Raw genomic sequence first — 13,021 nt, 5'->3', positions numbered from 1 at the left:
GAGTGGCATGCTTGGAATGTAGGCAATTCACCTCAGGGGACCTGGCCAACTTCTAACCACAGAGGGTCACCTGCCAAATGAATCAAAATAAACTCAGACATCCAGGACTCAATGTTGCTCAAATACACCTTTGTTTGATCTTTATTCTTGGACTAGTTAATGTCATATCAAACTCAAAACCCTAAACACCTAAAGTCTATGTCTAGAAACTGAATAACCACGAAACAAATGAAGCCCCCTCCCCCAAAAATCACCCTCCAAACAAGCCATCCCCCATCTGGAGAGCTGAATCCCCCCGAGAGTCAAACCTCGCCCTGTCTCAAAGGAAAGACACCTTTTCTGCACATCTCTGCAGTGTCATTACAGGTTTACGAGGCTTCCCTGGCTTCACAGAGTTCGTTAAACCCGAACGTGAATAACGCAGCAAATATTTTCCAGGTCACACAAGACAAGCAAGGGCTTGATCTAGCACATGAGCACATTTCCAAACTGCCTGTTTCCTTCAAAGACATTTCTAACTGGATTCTATCCAACCAAGTCGAATGTGGAGGACTCACTTTTTGGGAAGCCAAGTACTCCATGCCCCTCGCGAGCTGGTAGGTGCAGGACACCAAGTCCTTGAAGGTCATCTGCTCCTCGGGCACACGGTTAATGTCATAGGAGTACTCCATTCCGGGTGGCCTCCGGGCCCGCAGGTATTCTCGGAGGTTGCCTTTCGAGGCGTACTCCACTATGACGTAGAGTGGTCCTGCGGAGGGAGCAGAGAATCCCTTAAGACAGAATCCAGGATCTGCCCCTCAGCAACTCGGAGAGGGATTTTTAGTTATCAGGACCCCAATGCTTTTCATTGTTGTTGCTTTTCAGAAGTTTTAATGTACAGAAAAGCACACATGCAAACAGAGTAACCTGCACCCTAATCTACCCAAAATGATGAATAACTCTTGGTCATGACAGCCTCAAAGGCTTTAAGAAATACACAAAAACACAGTTGAAGTGTTCTTCCTGACCCTCTTGGGAAGCAGCGGCTATTGAATATTTGCTCCCTCCAGTATATCCTTCTAGTTTAACTAATCTTACATACGTATGTGTATCAATAAATATTATTTTGAATGACATAAATGAACAATAAAGGTAGAGTTTTACACCATTTTCTCCCCATACATTGCCCTTTTGGAACCCAGCGAGGCTGATAAAAGTAAGTCTAGATCATTCCTTTTCACAGCTACACACATTGTATCCTATAAGTACACCCTACTTTATTCATCCATTCCCCTTTACTCATGGGCATTTGCTTCTAGGTTTTGGCCATAACAAACAGTAGGTAGCAAACATTCCTGTACATGTTCCCTTGCACACATGTGCGATAATTTCTGCATGGTATAGATCAGAGTTGGCAAACCACAGCCTGCAGGCCAAATCCTGCCTACTGCCTGTTTGGGTAATTAAATTTTATTGGCACACCGCCAGGCCCATTCATTTCTGTACTTCTAGGGCTGCTTTCTCACTGGTATGGCAGAAAAGAGTCATTGTGACAAAAAAAACCGTAAAGACTACAAAAGTCTAAAATATCTACAGTCACCCTTTACAGAAAAAAGTTTGCAGATTCCTGAATAGATCTAAAAGAGAAACTGCAAAGTCAAAGATAGGCATTTTCAAGTTTATTAATAACCGTCAAATTGGTTCCTGAAGTGTCAGTAAACAGCCAGTGGAATAAGCTGCAGCCTCACCCCCCTAAGGAAGAGAAAGTGTCCCTTCCTACCACTCTCCCCACTTTTAAGCTATTCCTGGAGCTCAGCCATCTGTTGTTGTCCAAGCAAGACGTGGGTTCCTCAATCCCCTGTTTTAAGGGAAGAACTTCTCAACCAAAACGCAGAATCTTATTTTGAGAAATTTCTCTTAGCACTTACGAAATAAAAACACAAGGAGACTGACTTTCCTAAAACGCCCTCCTGGTTACGATCTAGAAATAACAGGACCCTCTAGGCCCTCAAATCAGAAGTCGCCCGCCACCCACCTTTCCCCAGTCCCCCAGGTACAGGCACAGAGTCCCCTTTGTGTTCCCGGCCTGGAACATCTTCCTAAGGGCATTTTAAAGAGATCTTTAAACATGCACTCGAGGGGCTCTGGGAGCAGGATCTAAAAGCTTGACTGTTTCCAAAATGGTTCTAACGTTAAACGGTGGAGTATTTGGATAAAAGCATTTTTTTCTTCCTACTCACCATCCTGAGTACAGGCTCCAAGAAGATTTATGATATTTTTGTGTTTTCCAATCATCTTCATCATCTCCATCTCTGACACCAGATCAGAAAGGTCTTTCTCCGTAGCATCATCTACGAACATTAGGTACATCGCAAATCAGTTCGCACCCTTGAGCTCACCGGCTCCCCTGTTAGTTGCCCAAAACTTAGTTAAAACAGCATGAAATTGAATCTTAGAGCCAGAAAAGACTTTCCAAGTCATCTCTCTCATTTTATCAGTGAAGGGACAAAAGGCCCAGAGAGGTCTAGAACCCAGCCCTGTGATGGGAAGGCCAATTCTTTTCCAGCAAACGTCACAAGTGTGGGGATGTTTTCCTCGGTCGTGAACTAATTCCATCCTCTGCTATAGCTAAAGTGTCTCAGAAAACCCTATCAGGCCGGGCGTGGTGGCTCATGCCTATAATCCTAGCACTCTGGGAGGCCGAGGTGGGTGGATTGCTCAAGGTCAGGAGTTCAAAACCAGCCTGAGCAAGAGCGAGACCCCATCTCTACTATAAATAGAAAGAAATTAATTGGCCAACTAATATATATAGAAAAAATTAGCTGGGCATGGTGGCGCATGCCTGTAGTCCCAGCTACTCGGGAGGCTGAGGCAGGAGGATCGCTTGAGCCCAGGAGATTGAGGTTGCTGTGAGCCAGGCTGACACCACGGCACTCACTCTAGCCTGGGCAACAGAGTGAGACCCTGTCTCAAAAAAAAAAAAAAAAAAAGAAAAGAAAAAAGAAAACCCTATCAAACTCCACAGTGCCGGAAAGCAACTCTGAGGACAGCGAGAGAGAACAAGGATGGGGACATTTCAAATCACCACAGACTTTCTCCAGACCAAGCATTCCTCACCCGACCCCTAGCAACCCTTAGCGTGCTCACAGATGGACCCGGGGAGCACCCCATAACTGTGCCCACGGTGTGCATGCATGTGCCTTCTTAGCACGTGAGGGGCCACGACTTCTAGTGGCTTCTCGAAGGGCGCTGCGACTCCCATCCTAAAAAGAGTTTCGTAAGCCTCTGCTCTGTAATTTCCAGCAGGAACGGCACAGACCCTACCCACACGGACTCATAGTTAACTCCTAGTAAGTGACCAGACTCTTTCCCACACTTCCCCTTCAAGTGAATTCAGTATGGGAAAAACTTGGCTTACTTAAAAAGGATGAAATAGGGCCATGGACAGGAACCATGTGGCAAAGAGCTTGCTGGCTTCACACAAAAGGAGGAGCGACGTGACTGTGTGTGCAAAGTGTACGCGGCGTGGATGGGGAAGGAAGCCCCCGCCACACGCGGGGAGAAAGCCACACTGTGGACACACGGCACGGGATGTCCCCCTCTCTCCCGGCTCTTAGCCATCCACTGGCTACAGAAAAAGAATACACCACAAGGGCTCGGGGGCTAACGTCCTCCTACATCCTAAAAAGGAAGGCTGCCAGCCTGGGCACAACAGGAGAAAGAGAACCCCCGGAGCTTGCTTTCTGCCATACCCAAGTCGCTGTGAGCCCCGTTAACAGAACCAGAAGTTCTGCCAAAAGAGACACAAAGCCAGGGGCTGCCTCCGTTGGTGATGCCACGACACCTCAGGTGAGAAAACACAGTTCGCCTCCCTGGCATCAAGCCCCAAGGTGGGGAGCATCTCAAAACACCCTAGATTTCCTTGGGAGCCATTCAGATCAATAGCTTTAAAAAAATCAATATCTTTTTGACTATTTCCAGCCTGCTATTTCCCCAGAGGGAAGGACGGTTACCATCCCATGAGAACCCCCGAAGGGGAGAAAAAGGCTGCCCCCGGGGCGCCCCCACGTGCAGGTGCCCCCAGCCCAAGGTCAGACCTCCCTGCCTGGGAACGTGGGAAACGCTCCGCCCGGGGTCTCCTGCCTGAGATCCCCGCAGTGGGATTTATAATGTGACCGTTCCCCATAACTCTTCTCATAAAAGGATACTGTGGGAGGAACAAGTTAATGGTTAAAAGTCTTCAAGCTCCTAGGACACAGGCATGGAGCAGGGGTGGAAGGTTAATGCAGAAATGCTCAGGCTCCCACGAGCGCGATGCCACGTTTCCATCTCAGGGTGACTGTCACGTGTCACCCTGAATCACCCAATCCTGTTAGTGCCTTCTTAGCTTCCAAGCGGCTCTCCCAGACCAGTGTCATGTTTACTCTGCTCCTCACACGAAAGAGGTGTTCTTCTCCCCAAGCCTCCGGGCCGCCTCCAAAAATGCCCATTTCCCTTCACTTGCAAGTTAGGGTTTGGCTCCCGCATCCCACATCCTAACCCCCATCTAAGTCCAATCACATAGGAGTCGATATTTTCTAAGCACGTAAACATGGAGAGAAAATGAACAACCACGGCCATCTAGAAGGGGCGGGAGGCAAGACCGCTTTCTAACAAAACTGGCTTTTCTTTCTGATAAGTACACACAAGCTCAAGAAAAATCGTCTGTCCAAGATGCTGATTTATACCGGACACTTCTCAACCTCCAGGTCAACTATGTGCTCTCTGACCCCCTGGGGTGCTGGAGTTCACATGCCACAAAAGGAGCATTCTTGATAAGACTCTCTCCCCTCCCGCCTCTCCACTCACCTTTCAACATCTTCACCGCCACGGTGACCGCCTCCTTGGCCTTATCTTTGTCGATCCCCACGGCTTCTGCCATGACCACTTGCCCGAAGCAGCCTTCCCCCAGGGGTTTGCCCAGCGTCAGCCTAAACGTGTAAATAGGGGATTAGCACAAGCACCTGGTGAGGGGTGTGGAGAGGGAAATTCCAGAACCAAATATAAAAATCTTTCAGCGGCTTGCAAAAGCACTGCGTATTTATCATATGGAACTAATGAGGCTCGGGGTACACACACGCTCGAGTATTTTCTTAGTGACGTTTTAGAGAATGTCAATTACTAGTGGAACAGCTATTAAATTTCACATTTGTATTCTCGATTTATTTTCTTTACGGAAGGTATCCTTGCTAGTGAGGTGGTCAGCTTTCCTAAGTGCCAGCGATGAGCTTTTGATCTTGAGCCAATTAAATATTTGTAATTTAGAATGGCTCAAAGAAAAACGTTAAGGCTGTTCTTATTTTTTTTTTTGTCCCAGTAAAGTGGGGACTTTAAAATGACTATTATTCAAATACCGATGGATTTTATGGTCACATTCCTTGCCAAGTTACAGGATGTGAATCTTAAAAGCATTTTAAGGAATCTCTAATTTTTCACTAAAGAAAAAAAAAATTCAAATAAATTAGGGGAATATTATTTTGACCTAAGTTTACAAGTCCTTATGACTACATACAATTAACAATGAAGGAAATCCAAAGTGAACACAACAGATTAAATTTCTAAGCGTAAAAGTTCTATATGCATGATATGAATAGCCAAATTTCATCCTTAGACAACTCAGAAATCAACATAATAGAGAAGTCTTTGGAATACTTATAAGTGTAGTTTTTTTTAACTTCAGCATAATACAGCAATGTCCTGCACTGCCATTAGTAAACAGTATTTACGGTAAGCACACAACACCTTGCAAAAGCTCAGCATAGAGTCGGGGTGCCGTGTATGCTCTGCTGAGGTCATTTTGTTTCTTTCTATCCAGAACCAAAATTAAATTTAACATCTTGGCAGAAAATAAACATTTGCATTGGAAAAATGGCTAATTTATGTCCCACTGCCCTGCTACTACAAGCATAACAATCCTTTCTTTGTATAACGTCTGCCTCCGATCTAATAAACTGCTTCTAAATAGCCTTCATTCATTGGAAATCTGTTCCACCTACGTTTGTGAAAGGCTGTTTCGAAATGTTTAGCACTCAGATTTTCCACACTCGGGGTACCCCCGGGTGGGAGCTGAGAGGTCGGCACACACAGACTCCCACTGTTGACTGCGGTGTCTGTCACAGGTGGCAAAAAGGGAGCCTAAAACTGCACTTTCTTAAAATATGATCACAACTCCCTGATTCAATCACATACACACAGGAATGTGCGCATGAACCCACCTCTATAATCACACACACACACACACACACACGAGAGCGGGCAGGGTTCACAAGAAACACCCTTTCCCTCTCCATAGTCTGCAGGTGAAGAAACCATTCTTTTTGTTTTCTCTAGTGCCTCCCCAGTAAGTGTCCAATAAACATGTCTTGAGTGAATGAACAAATGGTCTTTTCACTATAGTACACAAATAAGCTGGAAATTATCATCACTCTGACTGATTGATGTCTATACAGTTACTCCATTCTAGCTTACGGTACATATTAGGGTCTCTGCATCGGCTGTTGGGAAATAAAACTGATGTGAAGTCAGGTGATTCAAAGTCCCAAGTGCCACAACAGCTACCTCTCCCTTCCAAATAGAGCTTGTCATATCTCCTCTCTGGAAAAGCTTATCTTTGTGTTTCCAAATTTGCATATGTATATACAAGAAGCGCATATTAAAGACTTCCCTAACATAATCCCAGGGAGCTCCTGCAGATGTCAAGACAAACGGGGTAGCTGTGTATAAGCAAGTCAAGAGCTTATTCCAGTGTATTTGGTGCAGAAATATAGTCAGAATTTCCACCTTCCGTTACTTTCAGGCTGTTAAGACTCTAACTACTGTAAGAAGTACCCCAGAAGTGAGCCGACAGCCCCTCAATGACCGTCACACTGCATTTCAGAAGGTGGGTGTGGGGGTTGGTCCCTGCCTAGAGGACGAGGGCTACCACCGCCTCTGTGCCCAGCACAAGGATCTTGCTGAGGTCTGCAGTTCAGAGCTCCCAGGTTACCAATATATGACGGGAAAAGGAAGGGAAATTTGCATGAGCCAAGAATCATGCCCAGTCCTGGGAGGTCTGTATTACAACACTCATTTTTTACAAGTGAAGTTCAGAGAATCCGGAGACTCACTCAAGGTTGCCCAGCCACTGGCCGGCACAGCCAGGACTCAAATCCTGCCCAACAGAGCCCAAAGTATGTGGACTTCAAGCCCGACCACGAGACACACAGCTCCCAACAATGCCATCAACAAACCCCAGGTGGCCATGCTTTGACCAACCATCTGATTATAACACCTCTCTGTCATCCAATAATTAAAATATTATAGACCACAGAAATCAGATATGAGGTGTCATATTTGAAGATTTTCAGCCCAACATGACATTAATAACCATTAGAAAACAGCAACACTGGGTAAAGATCCTTAAGGCAATTTATATTCTGCATCTAATTTCTGCACAGAAATGAACCATGGAACAGTCATGTTCTAGTAACCAAAAGTTAGCAGGTCAGATCTGTTTTATAAATTGGAGGGTTCTATTTTTAGTCCATTTGACTGGGTTCGAATTGCCTAGAAACTTAAAAAACGGCAACCAATGCCATCTTGTTTGGGGGCCAGAAAGGGCTTAGTAGCTCTGCTTTACAGGAGCTATTAAAAAAAAAGTCCATTCTCTTATTTTCCAGGAGTTGGTTATTTAGAAACACAATCTTACTCATGTTGACATCATCAGAGCAAGACCTCTGCAATTAAAGGTCATAGAAAAAAATGTTAATCTGATAACCCCATGTACAGCTAAGTCTCCCTTCTGGGAAATGCCCGGTAGAAGTACTCACTTGTCTCTTGGAAACTCCCATTTTGGGTCCTCCGGCAGTTCGTATTCAGAGACCCCCGCCAGCATGGGGGTGTCCGCTGTTGAGGAGAGGCGTGTTGTTATCCTCACCAGCGGGGTGTTGGAGTTCATGGAGGAGCTGGACTCGGCAGAAACCTGGATGCAAAATGCAAAGACCCTGATGTAATCCTGGCTCCACCAGAGAAGGCCGGAAGTCTGCGAGAACCCAGCCAGTGTATCGATTCTTAGAAAAGAAGGCGGTGAGGGCCGGCCAAAGCCATGAACTGAAATAAAAACCACTGGATTCTGATTCCTCTGTCCTCCCGTCCATGCAGCACTAGATTTCATCCAAACTAGATGTTCCTAAGGTCAGGTTTTCAAATAAATGTTTATATCATGTCTGATCAAAATATGTCTTCTTTCTGTCCTAATTCCTCCAAAGAGTCCCTGAGGACATGCAGACAACCCTCACTGAGTTCATTATTGCCTTTTTACTTATACCTGTATTTGTATTGGAGACACCCCCCCTCCCCCAATAATCAATCTCCTCCTAGACCTGCTCAGATAGATCATGGGTCAATGCCACGTGCTTATGAAATTTCACAATAGCTCTTAGGAAGCCTGCTTGTCCATGTTTCCTCTGTCTTTTGAAATGTAAAACAGAATATCTCGAGGGAAGGGCTCTAGGATTTGGATATGAAAGACATTCCAGTAGCTACCAGTCCCTTTATTCAAGGTAACCCAAGACGCTGGCATTGGGGGCTACTTGGTTTCTCCCCAGTCCTTCTGGAGACACATGGATGCCAGGCCATTCAGCGAAAACAGGCTGCCTCCTGTCAACTGCAGTTCCAGAAACCAGTGCGCTGGACACATGGGTCGAAGTGTCAACAGAAAGAAAACTATACCTTTATTCATAATCACACAGGAGAGCCCCTCTCCCAATATGTCATTTTCTCGTTTATCCTGATCCATTTCAGTCTGCATCTGATAAAATGATTATTTCATAAATACAGCATCTTCCCTTGGCTGGTTTCTATAAAGAAAAACTCATACAGCTCACTGGAAAGCTACTTGTGAGGATCACTACCCACTCTTGGTCTGATCGTGGGCTGCTTGAACACTGTGAACAAGATTCGGCCCAAGAGTGTTGGGATGTGAGGTTAAATGCGACCCATCCAAGCAGCCCACCTGCCCACCTTGGCTTCTGTCCCCTGTACAACTGCACAGGTGGACAGCAGTCCCCAGCTGCACTTACAAAACACCTTTTAAATGGAGCTGGCAAAGACTGAGTCCAGATGAACACATTCAGTCGGGATGAACTTCCACAAGGTGAGTCCTGGACCCTTCTCACAGAGAAGCTCCCCATTCGGAAAGCCTCGATTCCCTTCCTTTGCAAACCCAGGCTGCCCTTAACGCAGGTTGGAAACTCAAGAAGATGTCCAAGAATAGATTGCAGGGAGATCAATTTAGGAATAGGGAATTTTTTTCAGTATTAAAATCAAGAAGTAGGCCATTTCTAATAAGGAATTTCTATTGTTTTTAAAAATGTACATGGGTACACTTCTGAGCAGTCCTTTGGCAAGAGGGGGGTGTTAATTTTGGAGCTCAGCGCCCCACACCCAGGTTGTGCAGGCAAATGGAAGAAGCAGGTAGGAAGGGACAAGAAGGCAAATGGGGCTCCCGTGGGATCCATCCTGCTCCCCACGGATGTCGCGGGTGAGGCAGAAACCCCACCTGGGTGAACAGACAACTCCAAGTCCCCTCAGTAGAGGTCACGTCCACGTGGTGTCCGACCTCACTGTACTGAGCTAACTTCGTCTGCAGAACACGTCGGAAACCGGGAAGTTTCAGAGAACATCAAGACTTCCAGCTTCCACTGTCCATACAAATGGTTGGAACTCCATCCACAGAGAAGGGGCTCAGAAAGATTCGGGAACAGGTTTGCTCCGCCTTCCCCAAATCCTTCCGTTTACCTAACTCATTCTGCATCAGGGCCATGTGCTATGGGTGCAGGGGGAGGGTGGCACTTTCAAAGAATAAAAAGGTCTTCTGAAAGTTCTTCCACATGAACAGGCAAAGATTGCCACTCATTGCATCAGGGGCAAGAAGCTCCAGCCAAACTAGTAGAAGTCAGACTAGCAATGAGATACCACTGGCCCCGAATGGCCAAGACCAGGCAGACTCTGCAGCCTAGACACCCTCTGCATGGCTGGTAGTGTAGCCTGTCATCGCTGGACACCAGAGTTCCTCCAATTCCACTATCGGGGTGCACGATGTGCTTCACTCAGTGAAGACGGGGAACCGACTGGGCAATCGCTGGGGCCACAGTCCCGGATGACCGGATTGCCCAACAGGCAGAGGCAGGTCCAAGCTCCTGCACCTTGTCCCCGAAACTCACTGCCCTGGTCAGCGAAGCTTACGGAATAGGATGTGGGAAGGCAGCTTTGCCACAGTGAGGTGTGAGAACACAGGAATTTAAAAAGTTTCTGGAAGGATATATAAGAGACTTAGCAGTGGTCACCTTTGGGGAGAAAGATTAAGGGTTGGGAGATGGGGTAGAAACTATGTTTTATTTCAGAACTTTCTAGACCATTTGGATTTTATTACCATGTATATGAATTCCTTTTATGTTTCAGAAGTAGTACTTTCTTTAACAAAAATATTTTTTAGAATAATAAGGATCTGAACTGAGGCATGAACAAGGGGAAAAGAAAACGAAGGGCATCTGCTTGAAATATACTGACTTTTAAAACAGGTTAGAAATTACAAGATCGTTGGTTTCGGCCCTTCCTTCTGCTACCAGGCTGGGTTTGGTGGCTCCTCTGCGTCCTACAGTGTTGTGCCCCCTTGACCGTGCACAGCCAAACAGCCAACCCTGGCGCTGCCCTCCCTGTTAAGTGTGCATGACAGGGGACCCCGCGTCAGGTGGGCTGCACCCCAACCAACCACAGCAACACGGGGCTTGTGTAGCGAGACTCTCGGGGTCCACGTCCAGTTTCAACACAGGATGCCACTTAGCTTTCCTAAACCCAGTTTTCCTCATCTGTTAAAACGGAGACAGGAACAGCTCCAACTGCACAGAGTTAATGCGAGGATGAAATGAGGGGAAAACCCAACAAAATGCTCAGTGCTGAGCCCAGTTAATATTTGCTACCAACACCACAACATTTTTTCTGAGCATCTTTAGAATCATTTGCAACCCAGATCCAAGAGAACATACAGTGGCACCTCTCTCTGGATAACTTGGAGCATTTGGAACCCAGGGTTGTTCTGTATATAAGATACAGGTGGCCCTCCGTATGTATGGGCTCTGTATCCACGGATTGGACCGACTGCAGATAAAAAATATTAAAAATAAAAAATAACAATACAACAATAACAATGATACAAATAAAAATAAATCCAGTGGCACAACGGTTTACATAGCATTTACAGTGTATCAGGAAATTATAAGCCAGAGGTGACTTAAAGCATGCAGGAGGATATGTGTAAATGATATGCAAATACTACACCACTTTATACAACGGACCAGAGCAACCACCGATCTCAGTATAAATAAAGAATCCAGGAGCTGGGGGGACAATGTCTCGGCAGGAAGAAAGTCGGAGGGTAAGAAAGTCCTAACAACAAATGTGGCTTGGGGGCTGCTTCAGAACAGGGAAGATTAACATGCAGTCTGCAGTTAGCTGCTCTGTAGCTAACCTATGACCCAAAAGGAATCTACATCCACAAACCCGAGGCGAAGGTTCACACGGGTGTACACCTTTCCCCAAACGGAGCGTCTGTGCTCAACAAGAGTTCAACGTAACAGATTTTAAAATAGAAAATCTAAAAATAAATAAAACGGAAAACCAGTACAAACTCTGCTTTCATTATTATTAAAATTTAAAAAGCATGTTTATAAAAAAGGACTACTTATGGGAATTCGGTTCAGATGAAGCATAGCAATTCGGATTATATGTACAAATCTGGAAAATACTTTTGTAAAAACACTATGTGTGGTGAGGGTGGGGAGGTAAGAAAATGCCCAAAGTATAAGAATTTGATTGCTCTGTCTACTGAGGTATATGTATATCTTGATTTTACCTCCATGCATTTTTACTATGCTTTTAAAATCCCCTCTGGGACCATTAAATACGACTGGCTTTCTCTTCCCAGCCTCTGCTCTGCACTCGAAGCAGTGGCACGGGCCTGGCGCCACCCCGGCAGGCAGCTCCCTGGGGGGACACCACGTTCCCCCGGAGCTTCCCTTCTCCGAATCAGACCCTCCAGTCACGCTCGCTGCCCGCCTCTGACATCCTTCTACTTCTTCGGCGCTGTGAGATTGTTGTCTTTTTTGTTTTGCACAAAACCATAATCTTCCCTATCAGATATTCTTCGATTTCTACCTAGAAACGTCAATTAATAATTCGAAAATATCCCACTGTTCTCAGTAAGTACATTGCTTATGATCAATGCTAATACTCCGGTAAACTGTTTTCCCACTCCCAAATCTTGGCAGGCATTTTTTTTTTTTTTTTTTTTTAAAGCACGTATTTTTTACGATCTACAATTCAGCTTCCTCACTTTCTGGAATCTCTTTACCATGTGCCATAAATCAAGCTTTTAAGTAAATGTGCTTTTCGTATATTTCCATAGTACGGGAGATTAAGTGAGGAAGTGGGTTTTTTTTTTTCTTTTCTTTTTAAAGGGCCACCAAGAAATAGTGCTATCTCTTTACACTGGATTAAATGTGACAACTCGAAGGGATCTCGCTGTGAACAGAGCAGGGACCCCACGGGGGAGAGATGATCAATACTTGCGTGTTTTCACCTGAGGACAGACAAACACCCTTAGTTCTCAGGCCACCAAACAAACCCTGCCTCTCAGGCTGTGACCACCTTCCCAAACCAGAACTCGAGGCCCAGGTATTAACACTCTTCTGCTATGATATAAGCCTTGCCTAGCACTCTCTATGGCCAAATGAAATGCTCTCAACACCTTAAGCTGGGTGACCAAGATAACACTTAAAGGGGTTTCTAAGGCTCCGTGTTTTTTCCTCCATAACAAGTGAGGCAGTTTATTAGACACTCACTTTTCTCTTGCCTTTTTACTTATACCTGTATCTGTACTGGAGACCCCCCCCCCATAATCAATCTCCTCTTAGACCTGCTCAAGATCATGGGTCTGAACAAGTCTCCACCTCCCTCAAGCCCCTGC

The 13,021-nt window shown here is 45.6% G+C and overlaps 1 protein-coding gene across 16 annotated transcripts in view; it reads right to left on the bottom strand.

The window, feature by feature from the left end:
- The window catches only part of FGFR2 (fibroblast growth factor receptor 2), a 103,174-nt gene that overhangs the window by 15,408 nt on the left and 74,745 nt on the right, over positions 1-13,021 (bottom strand). For all 16 annotated transcript variants that reach the window (XM_012763636.2, XM_012763639.2, XM_012763638.2 and 13 more), the window contains 4 exons: positions 7,827-7,978; positions 4,828-4,949; positions 2,220-2,330; positions 558-748 (listed from right to left, as the gene is read on the bottom strand). In XM_012763636.2, the coding sequence (XP_012619090.2) occupies positions 558-748; positions 2,220-2,330; positions 4,828-4,949; positions 7,827-7,978 (576 nt within the window). The remainder of the gene's footprint in view (positions 1-557; positions 749-2,219; positions 2,331-4,827; positions 4,950-7,826; positions 7,979-13,021) is intronic.

Source organism: Microcebus murinus, chromosome 14 (assembly GCF_040939455.1).
Source record: "Microcebus murinus isolate Inina chromosome 14, M.murinus_Inina_mat1.0, whole genome shotgun sequence".
Lineage (NCBI taxonomy): Eukaryota > Metazoa > Chordata > Mammalia > Primates > Cheirogaleidae > Microcebus > Microcebus murinus.
The sequence above is the reverse complement of the archived record's forward strand: the minus strand, read 5'-3'. Positions and strand labels throughout refer to the sequence as shown.